Source organism: Microcebus murinus, chromosome 1 (genome assembly GCF_040939455.1).
Source record: "Microcebus murinus isolate Inina chromosome 1, M.murinus_Inina_mat1.0, whole genome shotgun sequence".
NCBI lineage: Eukaryota > Metazoa > Chordata > Mammalia > Primates > Cheirogaleidae > Microcebus > Microcebus murinus.
Window position 1 is genome coordinate 135,554,066 of NC_134104.1, and position 14,502 is coordinate 135,568,567.

General features: G+C 32.8%; 1 protein-coding gene across 7 annotated transcripts in view; it reads right to left on the bottom strand.

The window, feature by feature from the left end:
- SLC4A7 (solute carrier family 4 member 7) overlaps positions 1-14,502 on the bottom strand; it is a 107,535-nt gene that overhangs the window by 31,703 nt on the left and 61,330 nt on the right. For 4 of the 7 annotated variants that reach the window (XM_012786382.2, XM_020280664.2, XM_012786428.2 and 1 more), the window contains 4 exons: positions 12,966-13,123; positions 10,752-10,839; positions 8,930-9,076; positions 2,011-2,117 (listed from right to left, as the gene is read on the bottom strand). In XM_012786382.2, coding sequence (XP_012641836.1) covers positions 2,011-2,117; positions 8,930-9,076; positions 10,752-10,839; positions 12,966-13,123 — 500 coding nt within the window. Of the gene's footprint in view, positions 1-2,010; positions 2,118-8,929; positions 9,077-10,751; positions 10,840-12,965; positions 13,124-13,839; positions 13,900-14,502 lie in introns of all 7 variants that reach the window. The other 3 variants (XM_076005845.1, XM_012786394.2, XM_076005838.1) reach the window with 1 other exon arrangement.

The following is a 14,502-nucleotide window of genomic DNA, read 5'->3' on the forward strand; positions in this document are numbered from 1 at the left end:
TAAATTATGGAAGATATACTCATTTAATCTAATCTACTGATGACAGAGGGAAGGTATATTTCATTAAGTTAAAAGAGACAAACATCTATATTTATGGGCTATTTACTGAAAAAAACTGCAGGCAAATGATTTTATATGAGTAAATGTAATTTGGGACACGAATGTGTAAGGAAATGTACAATAAAAATAAATAAAATCTAACAACCCATTCATGAAAATGTGCATAAGCAATTATACTATCATCTACATTATAAACCTTAAAGGCAGCTCTCACAAATACCAGGAAGGCGATTAAAATCAAAATGAATATAAAATTAATATGAATGTAGTATGCTGTGCTTACATACATAAGTAGTAAATTAAATAATTTCAATAACTTAAAATTAGTACTTCAATCATATAAATATTTCCATCTAGGAAAAAAATCAACTCTAAAAACTCAGTATATTTAGTTTACTATATATGTAGTCAAACAAGTATATTTATAAATAAAACTAAGAGGTTTTAATTAGTAGATTACAATCTGTATTTGCACATCAGAGCCATATCATTTCAACTTTTTTTTTTAAATCAGACTTTTGGATACATCTAACTTCAAAACATTCCAATAAAATATAAGCTCCAGAAGGGACAGGGATTTTTCCTGTTCACTGCCATATCTCTAGTGTCTAGAACATAGCCGGGCACATAGCAGGTACTCAACAAACACTGGTGACTGAATCAGTAATTCAATAAAGCTTTATGACTCATAAAATAAATAATCATTCAAATACCAACTGCAAGAAAATACACACACAAAAATAACCTTAAGCTTTCAAATGCTTTGGATGTTTTAAGCTTTACCATTCTAATTTTTTTAATACTGAAATAAATCCTAAACACACATTGAAAAGTTGAAAAGTGGAAGAAGTTATTCTATAAATAATGACAGCAAAAGGAATCAGCTTGCAATAAAAAAGGTACCACTGATAATCTAAAAAACGAATCTACATCATTTAATCAATAATTGATTACTTAACAGATGGCTTAAAGACGCTCTCTGGTAACTGTGCGATCAGTGGGGGCCTGACATGGTGCTTCTCAGCAACTAAGCCTATCCCAGTTTGAAGTCTGAAGCAATAATAGCTAATGACAGCACTGTTCACACAGGGTCAGAGTTTTTTCTTTATTATATTTACAGAGACTAATACATTTCATTAGTCAATGAACTTAATTGTGAACTTAAGCTTCTCTAAAGTCTACATTCAGTATATTAGTTATTTAGTTTTCATATATATGGTACCCTTCAGGCATGTCATCAAAATCCCTGATGTGAATCTTAAATCTCTGTTTTAAATCTTTTAAACAAAGATTTAAAATTCAAGATTATTTAGTTCTACATTGACCACCAGTGGACAATATAGTATCAATAGCCACATGCTTTGCTATAGTATGAAAATACTATAACATTTATCTACTTCTACAAAATAATTTAAGGCAATATTTACACCTGGTAATATTTCCATTCTTTATTCCAAAAATTAACTTGTTAATTTTTCTAACTAGGTTTCCAGTGATCACTACAATGGTTTAATCATGTTCCTCCATCTCAATTGTACATTGTCTCATGATAGTATGCTTATTTAAGAGTTTTAAATCTATGCACACACATAAAAAAAAACCCATTAGTTACAATTACTTTCTGTTCCCATAATTCTCTAACTTGATAGGGAGAATTTTAATAGGACTCTATACCTTCTTCAAGAACCTTCTGTATAACCAATGAAAATGAATCTACATACTATATAACTACAATATTCTGAACATATGGCCCATAGCTTGGTACATACTATTAAAATTATTTTTAAAAGCATATAAAATTTCCTTAACAATAATACACATTTTTTTTTAAATGTGAAAACAACATTGTATAAGATTAGGTTCCAAATACTTGGAAAGAAAAAGAATATAATTATGCCTTTGTCATCAAATCAACCCCTACCCCCAAAAGATATGAGCATTTGTACCCACCGTCCGGTCCTCTGTAGCTCAGGCCCAGCATGATGAGCGGCCTCTTTAGGAGCCTCGCCTGGCACAGGGGTGGATCCATTGTGAAACACAGGAATCTTTCTCTTTTCCTGAATTTCACAAAAACACATTTTCAGATTTCTATTTTAAGAAAACTATGATGGCATCTTCAATTAGAGGGAACATCAGATTTTGTATTGAATATTTATCTATCAGTGCTCCTAGAAAGAAATGCTTCTTGATGCAAACTTCCTTTTTGAACAAACTGCACTTTTAGAATGTTTTTATTAATATTTTAAATTTATGATTAGCTTTTTGTATCTCATATTCTAATATCAATATATTATAGAACATATTCCTATATACCATTTCAAATTACTATTCAGCAATAGCTATGAATGTAAGTTACCTTGTCCACAAAGTATCTCTCCTACCAAAATTTTTAAAATATTGCTCATGTTAACTATTGAAAAATATACTTTAAATTAAGAAAAGAGTAAATGCTATTTTTCTTTTACTAAAATATTTCCCTTACAATAGAAGTAGCATAATAGTTGTTAAACAAGTTCTCATTAAAATCAATTTTCTATTACATTTTATTACAAATTCAAGAGTGTTGTTCCGATGATACAGATCTTCTCCTTTTCACTTGAAGACAAAGGAATAAGCTTTTGTTATCATACAAGGTTGCAGGGGCTACAAAAATATGTGTGAGCACACACATAGGGGAAAGAGAGAAGTAAAGGATAAGGAAGGAGTCAGAAATGGAGAGGGAGAGAGACAGATCGTGTCATCCCAGGAGGGCCCCTGTGTCAAAGGATCCGGTTGAAATATAGACTTATGCTACCTGGTTCACAAGTTCAATATTTATAGAGTAGCAAGATTCGTCTATAAATATAAGATTACCATTTGAAAAATAAAAAATAAAAAAAAATAAAAAAAAAATCAGTCTCAAAAGCCTTAATAAAGAAAAAAAATAAAAAAATAAAAAAAAAAATAAAAAAAAGATTACCATTTGAAAATGTCAAAATTAAAACTAATTTACATCTAAGACGGAAAAGAGAAAACAAAATTATAGAATTCCTAGAAAACAGAAATAATGTAAAGTACTACGTTATTATAATGTATGGGAAATAACTAAAGCATGATTCAAGAAAATTAAGCACTTATGTTATAAAAAATCAAAGAAGAAAAAAATGAATTAAACATCTATTTCAGAAGATGTGAAAACAAAAATCTTTCCTAAAGGAAAGTGAAAGGAACAAAATAAACAGCTAAATATAGACATTAAGATAGAAAACAAAACACATTTTTTAAAAAGAACTGAAATAAATTATAAAAGCTATTTGAAAAATATAGCAGACCATTAGTTAATACATAAAATAAATGTGACAAGGAGGCCGTAATTTCACAAAGGGAATTTTATACATATACAACACACTCTCTCCTATATAACTTTATGAATAAATTAAAAAGCTAGATGAAATGGGTATTGTAGGAAAATATAATTTACCAAAACTTACCCCAGAAAGATGAAAAAGAGTTATTGTCTAAGAAAATATAATTTATCAAAAGAGAACACAGAAAAAATAGAAAGCTTACACAAAACTAATGTCCACAGAAGAAATAAACAAAATGACAGAAGATTCAAGCTCAAAACATTTTACAAAGGAATTCTTCCAAACTTTTAAAATGAAATTATTCCATACCATTTAAACTGTTAAGAACACAGAAAAAGGAAAAACTACATATTTTTTAACGAAACAAGCAAACTAACAGCACCAAATGTGAAGATGGCACAAAAATCTATGGACCAATCTACTTACAAATAGTAATGCAAACAAAACAAATAGAGCAGCAGGCACTTTAAAGTGCAAGCTGGGTTGACACAAGAGTGGAAGAATGCTCCATATTAAGAAATCTGTTAATATGATTTACCAAATAATAAATGATAAATAAAACTCATATAAGCATCACCGGAAATGCTGAAAAGGCATATGATGAAGTACAACATCCAGTTATGTTAAAAATTTTGGTGAAACAGAAATTATGGTACTTTCTTAAAAAGATAAAATGTATATTTTGGCCCCAATGTCACTATCTTCCTTAAAAGGGAAAAACACTAGACATTGGCTATAGTAAGAGATAAAAAAAAAAAAAATGCCCATTTAAAGCCCAGTGCTAGTGTAATTAAGATTTTAGTATAAAATTTGAAAATTTTATAGAAAAGTTTGGTATGAGATTTGGAAAAGGAAGGTTAAAGCTATCTCTCATTGTGGACGATATGACTGAAAAACTACTATGTATAATAAAAGAAGAAAGGTAACAAGATAAAAAATATATAGTTGACCCTTGAACAATGTGGGGGTTGGGGCACTAACCCCTATGCAGTTGAGAATCTGCATGTAACTTTCTGACTCCCCCAAAACTTAACTACTAATAGCCTACTGTTGACTGGAATGCCTTACCTATAAGTCAATTAACACATATTTGATATGTTACATATGATATTCTTACAGTAATTCTTATGATAGAGAAAAAACGTTATTAAAAAAATCATATGGGAGATAAAATATACTTTTTTTTTTTTTTTTTTTTGAGACAGTCTTGCTCTGTCGCCCTGGGTAGAGTGCAGCAGAGGCATCATAGCTCACAGCAACCTAAAACTCTTGGGCTCAAGTGATCTCCTTTCCTCAGCCTCCCAAGTAGTTGGGACTAAAAAGTGCAAACCAGGATGCCCAGCTAATTTTCCTATGTTTAGTAGAGACGGGGTCTCATTCTTGCTCAGGCTGGTCTCAAACTCCTGAGCTCAAGTGATCCTCCCACCTCAGCCTCCCAGTGTGCTGGGATTACAGGCATGAATCACAGCGCCCAACCTAGAAAATATATTTACTATTCATTAGAGAAAGTAGATCATCTTAAAGATCGTCCTGCTCATCTTCACACTGAGTAGGCTGAGGATGAAGAAGAGGAGGGGTTGGTCTTGCTGTCTCAGAGGTAACAGAGGTGGAAGAGGTGAAGGAGGTGGAAGGGGAAGCAGGAGAAGCAGGCACACTCTAAGTGTAACTTAATAGAAATACATTGTGTCTGACTGTTTTGCTTTTTCATTTTTCTAAAAATGTTTCTATATGGTACCAATCCTTTTTATACCATTTGCTTTAGTTGTACTGCTCATGTCATAGAAGGGTCCATGTTTTAAAAGAAGTCAAAAGCAGTCTTTAACAATCAGAACCCTTCTGCCAGATTGTCTAAAGTCAATTTGTTTCTGGCACTGCTTCTGTTTTCTTCCTCACTGTGTGGCACTGGTTCAGAAGCATCCATCTCCATCAATTCATCCTCTGTCAATTCTTCTGGTGTGGTATATCTATTAGCTCTTAATTTTCTCCAAAATCCATATCTTGAACTCTTCACCCCCTATTTTTTTAGCCATATCTACTATCTCTTTCATGACTTCCTTGAGTGGCTCCATCATAAATCCTGTGAAGTCATGCAGTTTTCTCCAGCAGGAATTTATTGTTTCAGGCTTGATGGCATTCATGGCTTTTTCTATAACAATGACAGCATCTTCAATGGTGCAATCTTTCTAGAGTTTCATGATGTTCTCTATATTGAGGTTCTCTTCCACAGCATTGACAATCCTTTCCATGGAATATCATATGCAATGAACCTTAAAAGTCCTTATGACCTCACGATCCAGAGGCTGAATTAGAGACGTTGTATTTCACGGCAAGCAGACTACCTTGATACCCTTAGGTGTTAAACTCATGGGGTTTTGAGTGGCCAGGGCATTGTCCAATATCAAAAGAACTTTAGGAGGCAGTCCCTTACTGGCAAGGTACTGCCTGACTTGAGGAACAAAGCAAAGATGGAACCAATCCAGATAAAGGGTTCTCATTGTCTAGGCCTTCTTATTGTACAATCAAAAGACTGGCAGGTTGTATTTGCCTATTCCATTCAAGGATAAGGGGCAAGCACTTTATAGGTAAGGGCAATCCTGATCATAAACCTGGATATATTTGCACAAAACAGAGGAGTTATCCCATCCCTTCCTGCCTTAAATTCTGGTGCTCGTTTCTCTTCCTTACTAATAAATGTCCTTTGTAGCATTTTTTTTTCCAAAATAGGGCACTTTCATCTACATTAAAAGCCTGTTCAGGCAGATATCCTTTCTCCTCAATGATTTTCTTAATAGCGTCTGGGTCTGGGAACCCATCTGGTGCCTTTTGGTCAGCAGAAGCTGCTTCTCTTGTTATCTTGACACATTTTAAGCCAAATTCCTTTCTAAAATTACCAAACCATCCTTTGCTAGCATTAAAATTCTCTAGTTTCAGATCCTTCATCTTCCTTTTGCTTTAAGTTGTCATATGATGACTTTTCTTTTTCTTGAATCATATTAGTATATAGGTATGCCTCTCTTACAGCAATCCTGCACCCCCATAAAAGCTGTATTTTCAATACAAGGTAAAAATACTTTGCAAAAAGTACAAGGTTTCACACCTGCTGGCACAGCTACAACAATGGATTCATGAATTTCCTTTTTCTTTGTTTTTCTTTTTGACACAGGGTCTCCCTACGTTGCCTATGCTAGTCTCAAACTCCTAGGTTCAAGCAATCCTCCACCTTAGCCTCCCAAAGTGTTGGGATTACAGGCCTGAGCCACCGAACCAAGGTCTCCCTTTCTTTTTCACAATAGTCCTTAGGCTGGATTCATTTATCTTTACAAGGCAGGCAACTCCAGCTGCAGACCTCAATCTATGAAGTCTACTAAGCAAATTAACTTTTTCCTATAATCTCATGACTTTTCTCTGCTTCTTGGGAGCACTTCCAACATCAATAGCAGCACTTCATATGGATCCAATAGCGTTATTCAAGGTTTATGATATTGCACTAAACACAATGAAAAATACACAAGAACCATGAGAGATCACTTTTTACTTTGATGTGCAATTTACTGGAGTGACCAACTGCTCACGTGGAGATGATTAAAAGAGTGTTTTAAGCAGATGATTGGTGTTTTAAGCAGATCCTCGAAACACCTAAGCTCACCACAACAGCAGCAAGAGGTGGCTACAAAATTATTATAGGAATATACTAAGCACTATAGTTAATTTTATGCATTTATGACTTAATACTACATGTTTACATTTATTTACATTTCTGAGAATGGTGCCATGTGTAATATCACTTGTGTCTGTGTGCATAAATTTTGATAAGTTATATTTTTATAATAGATTTGTGTATCTTTTATGAGAATAAATGATAAAATAGACCAGAATCTACATATATTTTATGCATTCATTACATACCTTTTTCTTAATTTTTACAATCATTTCTAGGCTACGCAATTCATCTGAAAGTTTTTTCAAGTTTTTGTGAATCACCAAATATTTTTCCAATATATTCATTGAAAAAAATCTGCATATAATTGGACCTACAGTTAAAACCTGTGTTGTTCAAGGTTCACACATATACATAAAAAATAGTCTTCATATACATGTAAAAGCAACAAACAAAGATATATCAAGAAGCATATAAATTATAGATAAAGAAAACTTGATTGACATTCCTTAAGGATACAAAAACTGACTTGAAACAGAAAAATCAATGGGGGAGAGACATACCACATTCTTGACTAGAAAGATTAAATGTCATAAAGACATCAATTCTCTCTCAGTTCACTGAGAAATTTATTTGTCATCACAATCTTTTAAAAACCATCAGATTTTATTTCTGGAAGTATAAAGTTAATTTTAAGGTTTACATAGAAAAATAAGCCTGTGAAGATAGTCAAGGAAACTCAAAAAAATGAGAGTAAAAAGAAAGCAAGAACAAATCTAGACCTACCATATATTAAAATATACCAAAGCCTCAACAATTAAGGAATATGCAATTGGTCTATGAATAGATAGACCAATGCAAAATAAAAGAAATTCCAGAAACAGACCTCTATGCAGATGAAAATTTAGTTAATGACAAAGGCAGTATCACCAATCAAGGGGAGCAAAGTTTAACATTTTAATGAACTGGGACAATCAGGCAGCAATTTAGAAAAAAGATAAAAGTTGGCTGCCTACTCACATATGCCATGATAAACTCCAAAGGATCAAGGAACAATTTGAATATTAAAAAAAAAGGTGGTAGAGGGCAATGAACAAAAGATAATCAGGAATATTCAACCTCATTAATTATAGAAATACAAATTAAAACCCCACTAAATTGCTTGAAATAGCAACATAAAGCTACCTTTTAGACTGACAGAAATCCAAAAGTTTGGCAACATACTGTGTTAAATGAGGATGTAGGGAAATAGATACTCTCATATATCATTATGAGAGTCCAAACAGTTCAAGTCAATAGAAGGAACTCTGGTAAATTCCCCTTTGAGCCAGCAATACTATTTCTGTGAATCTATCCAACAGATATCTACACAAGACTAAAATGGCATATGAGTATCACGAAATGATTCATAACAGCAAAAGACTGAGTACAACCAGAGCCCAGGAATAGGATAAACTATGCTACAACCATGAATGGAATATAACTATGAAAAAAAGAGCAAGGAATATTTCCATGATTTCTTATGAACAAATCTCCAGTATATATTGTTATATGAAAAAAGCAAGGTGTAGATCAGTATATAGTATGTTAACTTTTGGTAAGAGGAAAAAATAAGACTACAATACATGTTCATATTTCCATGTACTGAATGAAAACTAGAAGGATAAATAAAAAACTAATCACAAATGGTTACCAACAGGAAATGGATATATGGCCAAGATGGTAAAGGGGACAAGGTGGGGATACAACTTCTCTGAGTATACCTCTTTATATAGTTTTAATTTCTGAATCATAAAAATTGATAACCTATTCAAAAATTTTTGAATTAAAAAAAAGTCACAGAATAGCAGCTCTGGATTCTTACCTGAGAAGGAACACTTTTTGGTGGTTCTATACGTATAGAAGGATCCCACTCTCCTGGAGGTAGGACAGTTACTTGATCTAAAAATTCATCAATTCCAGATAAGAGGTCATTTCTGTCTTTTGCTTTATAAGCTACATCATGAAATATCTAAAGAAAAAAAACATATTGAGCAAAAATATTTTAAAGTTGAAAGAAAATTCTACACATAATAAATTTACTTTGGATACCATAAATCTTATTTATGATAAAGAAAATTACATAAACTCAGTCCAGGCAGGTATTCATCCTACCCTGGGTAACAACTATAAAAGGTAACACACTATTTGTATTATCAGATAAATTAACAATAACAATCAACAAAAGAAAATAATGATGTGTTAAGACAAAACAATTAAAAAAAAGAAATTATGCATGGGAAATACTCAGTAATTCATAAAGGAATAAAAGACTGTGGCATGTCATTCTACTTCTGTGACATTTAAATGTCATTTATTCTAAGGAAATAATCATGGATATGCAAACAATGTATTTAACGACAAATATATACTGGTCACCTACTACTTGTTAGACACAATGCTAAGCACTGTGGATAGAACACAATGGAGACAGTTAAGGCAAAGTCCCTATACTCAAGAACCTTTTGTTCCAGGGAAAGATAATAAAGCAAGTAATTAAATAAATATATAATTGTAGGCAATGATATATGTTTTGATAAAAATAAAGCAAGGTACAGAAAGGAAGCTAAAGGGGAAGAACAAAGTGGTCAGGAAAGGTACTCTGAGAGGAGGTAATAACTGTGGGAGAAATCTGAACAAAATGAAGGACAAAACCATACAAAGGTAGGGTGGGCTGGGGTAGCTGAGAAAAGTGCTCAGGCAGAAGCATTAGCAATTCTAAATGTCCACAGGCAGAAATGAGCATAACAGGCCAGGCACGGTGGCTCACTTCTGTAATCCTAGCACTCGGGGAGGCTGAGGCTGACAGACTGAGCTCAGGAGTTCGAGACCAGCCTGAACAAGAGCGAGTCCCTGTCTCTACTAAAAAGATAGAAAGAAATTAGCTGGACAACTAAAAATATATAGAGAAAAAATTAGTCGGGCATGGTGGTGCATGCCTGTAGTCCCAGCTACACGGGAAGCTAAGGCAGGAAGATTACTTGAGCTCGGGAGTTTGAGGTTTGCTGTAAGGTAGGCTGATGCCATGACACTCTAGCCTGGGCAACAGAGTGAGACTCCGTCTCAAAAAAAAAAAAAGAGAGAGAGAAATGAGCATAACACATCTGAGGAACAAAAAGGAAACTACTTTGGCAGGAGGAAAACTAGGGAGGAAGGGTGAGTAGTATTAGGATGTAAGCTTTGAGAAGTATGCAAAGACTAGCTCAGGTAGGACCTGTTAAGACAATGGTAAAACGTTTACATTTAAATCTAAATATATCATAGGAAGTCACTGACGCCAAGGTCAAAGATAAGGTCCCCAAATGGGAGAGAGAAATGTATAAGCAAAAAGCTTTCTGAGAAAATTCAAAAGAGGTGATATGCTGATATGGATGGGAAAGATGAAAAATATTTCAAAATATTAAGAAAGGTAGTCATAATTCCAAATGCTTAAAACAAAAAAAGATTAGAACCCACTGATCCTGACAAAAAGTCTTGACCACTTTATGAAAGGCAAATAGTAAAAGCCTGAATATGAGAAAAAACAGTATGGACAGAAATGACAATTTTTTTAAATTTCACTTTAAAAGGAGAACTGTAATTTAATATATAATATATGCTTCATAATCAGTGTCTACTTCAAAGGGATTTTAGCATATTTTAATTACCTCGTCTGTCATCAGAGTGGCTATTGATCTTCCAATTTCATGGTATTGTGGTGCCTTGCCTGCTGGACCCAATAACAGAAACAAAAACCTAAGGAAACATTAAAACATATAGATTTAAAAATGAACAAAAAACATATACAAATCTAAGCAATCATAAAAAAATATCATTCAGATGTAACACAGAAATAACACTCAGACTTCTCATCCATTCCTTTACACCAATGGCTGAAAAAAGATGACAACTCCACTCAGACAAAAGCAGATCATAAGACTAAAAAAGACATTCATAATTAACTTTCTACCAGGAGATCACTGTACATCTTCCTTAGGGTAAACAGTAATTAATATATTAAATGTTGTACATTAAAAGTTTCCATCTTCTATATCCTTTTGGATTAAACAAATCTGGTCTGTGTTAAAAAAACATAAATTAGTAAATAAAGTGAATAACAATTCATCAAGTGCTTGAAAGTAAGATTTGCCAAATAAAAGAGTAAAGAGTATACACAAAAAATCCATAACCCCTCAAATTATAGTTCTGGATAAAAACTCTAGTGTTATAAATACGGGATTTTAGTCAACTAATCCTCTTTGAAAAAAAAGATTTTTATTTACAACTCCAAATTTAACATCAGACCTCATATTATCCTAGTGACTAAATAAAAAATATTTAGCTTCCTATTTGGCTATATCCTAGGTTAACACTACAATAATATATTAATATTCACATTTATCCTTCTACTTTATGAGAATTTACATATGAACAATGGAATTACTTTTCTCACTTATCTGAACATTGGATCATTAATGCAACTGAGTAAAATAAATTAAAAATAAGTAAGAATATTTCCATCAAGCTTTTATTAATCTTTCATATTTACTTATATTATAAAAATGATAAGAAGAAAACATTTAAAAAAATTAGTCTCACTTACAATTAAGTTTCTATAGTCTAATTACAATTAAGTTCCACAGCTAACAAACTGGTTATCCTTTATAACTGCAATTCCCAACCCCTGGGCTATGGACCTATACCAGTCGTGGCCTGTTAGGAACCTGACCACACAGCAGGAGGTGAGCAGCAGGCAGGTGAGCGAAGCTTCATCTGTATTTACAGCCGCTCCCCATCGCTCACATCACTGCCTGAGCCCTGCCTCCTGTCAGATCAGTGGTGGCATTAGATTCTCAAATTTTCATAGAAGCGTGAACCATACTATAAGCTGCACACGTGAGGGATCCAGGTTACACACTCCTTATGAGAATCTAAGGCCCAATGATCTGAGGTGGAGCTGGGGCGGTGATGCTAGTGCTGCAAATACAGATTATCATTAGCAGAGAGGTTTGTATAATTATTTCATTATATATTACAATATAATAATAAACATATTATTAGTTAATTATTAATTAATAGTACATAGTAAATGTAATGCACTTGAATCATCCCCAAACCATCCCCCAACCCCTAGTCCATGGAAAAACTGTCTTCCATGAAACAGGTCCCCAGTGCCAAAATGGTCAGGGACTGCTGATTTATAACACAACTACTAATTATTGTTATGGATATTACCTCCAGTTTAATTTTTTACTTATAATGTATACCAAACAGAAAATTTGGGGCAGACCAGAACAAAGCATTTTGCCTAATTCAAAGGCATTATTACATTTAATCAACCCACCGAAGGATTATCCTCATTTTACAAATGAAACTTAGAAAATTTAAGTCAAGCTTTACTTTACCCCACCCCCATAAAAGGAAAGTGGCAGAGAAAGGATTCGACTCCATACTCTCTGATTGCACTGCCGGCACAGAATATTAGATAATACATCTAAAATGATACACTGTTTCTTTAAATCAAAGTTCCTAAGATACCAAACTTCTTTTTTTAACTCACCGCTATACTAAAGAAAAAACAAATATTTTATGAAGGTACACAAGCAAAGTATCTCTTAAAAAGATGATGTTTATTTCATTTCATTTTTTAATTCCAAGAAGAAAACTCTTCCATGCACTAAGATTCAAAGCATTTGGTACTATGGCTAAATATTAACAATTAAAATGAGCTTTTATTACAAAAAACAACACGCTTGTTGTTACAGTGGCTTAAAGTTTTTTAGGTTTTGAATATGCTAGGAGAATGTTCTTTTGGTTTTCTTCCTCAGACCTTGCAAAATGAAGATGAAATTAGAGAATGTTAACTGTAACTAACTCTTTACCTGGTAGGAACAGGGACCTCAGTCAACCCCGTAAGGAGGACAGCAGGAGCCAATCTCACAAATGCAATTATAGGTCTTTCCAAAAAGTCTACTTCTCCTACCAAGACATTGGATGCCTCAGCTCCCGTAGGAATTTTTCTCATGAAATTCATGTCAACCTATTAACAAACAAATAATACTTAAAAATAAAGTTTGCATGGTATTTATAAGACTATTTTGAGGGAAATAGGAAAGAAAAAAAATGCTTTTTAAGACTACCATTTGCTAATCAAAACTTGTGATCTAATGAATGTATAAATGCCAAAATTTTCACAAATATAAAGAATGGAGAGGACAAATACAAAAAAGCAAGCAAAACACATTTTTATCAATGCTACTATTTTAACTGTCAGAATCTTTACTATTTCAGAGATCTAAATTATCAAACATAAACTTGAGACAATTTTCAATGAATATAGCAGTATTCATTAAAAACTATTAAGGACAAATATATAGTTCACAAACTAACAATTGTTCATGAAATTATACACAGTGCTAAAAAAATTCATTTTGTGATTTTCTATTATTTAATCTTAGAAATGAATTAGTCCCTTAATATAAAATAGGTCCCCTAAAAAAAAAGAAAACTCTGGACATTCCCCAAGTATTTTCATTAAGTGGGACAAAAATCATTATTTTTATTTAAAACTAAAATTAATAGCCCTTATTGGTATAGATATATGATAATGAAATTTGGTTTTCTGTGTATAATTACAAGGAAAGGTTACAGACATGATATCAAGGTATATGAACTTCTTCATTTATATGCAGTTTCACACAAGTCACTAAACAACCACTTACAGGGCTATCTATTAAAAATAAAACCAGCACTTACAGCGGGCCTCTTGAGTCCCACACCCAGTGTGCCACAACTACAGTGCCAGGAGGCAGACTCCTGCCCAACAGGAGACAAGCAGGTGTACACAAAGATAGGCCAAGTAAAAAAAAGTAAAACTGTGACAGAGGAACAAAAATAAACGGCAACTGCCATGTCTAGAGGAGATCTTTAACATAAATTATATTAATTTATTTATTAACAAGAGATAAATTGCAATGTAGTTACTGAACACTTTTCACTAATCTAAAATAGGAGTACCAGTAAAAATATGATCAAGTTAGAATAGAAGAATTAAAAGTACAACAGTCTTTCTGTATAGCCAATGACTCTAATGCAAGCTTTCTATAATTTTAGAGTATTAAGCTCAGCAAAGCTGTAACGCAAATCATTTAAGCTATTTTACTGTACAATGTGACTTGTAGACTTTACATCATAGAGTAAAAGACTTAAGGAAACTGAATCTTTCTTGACATAACCACATTTAATAATAAGTCTTATGGAGGATGCAAAAATATTAAAATATCATGAATATCATCCTATGGCAAATTAATATTAAAATATTACAATGGCTACATAGAATCAATTGCTCTTAAGAAGTACTCATAAAGTACACTTTAAATTCAGTTGTAATTTAACCTCTAGTAAAGTTTTTTCCCATTT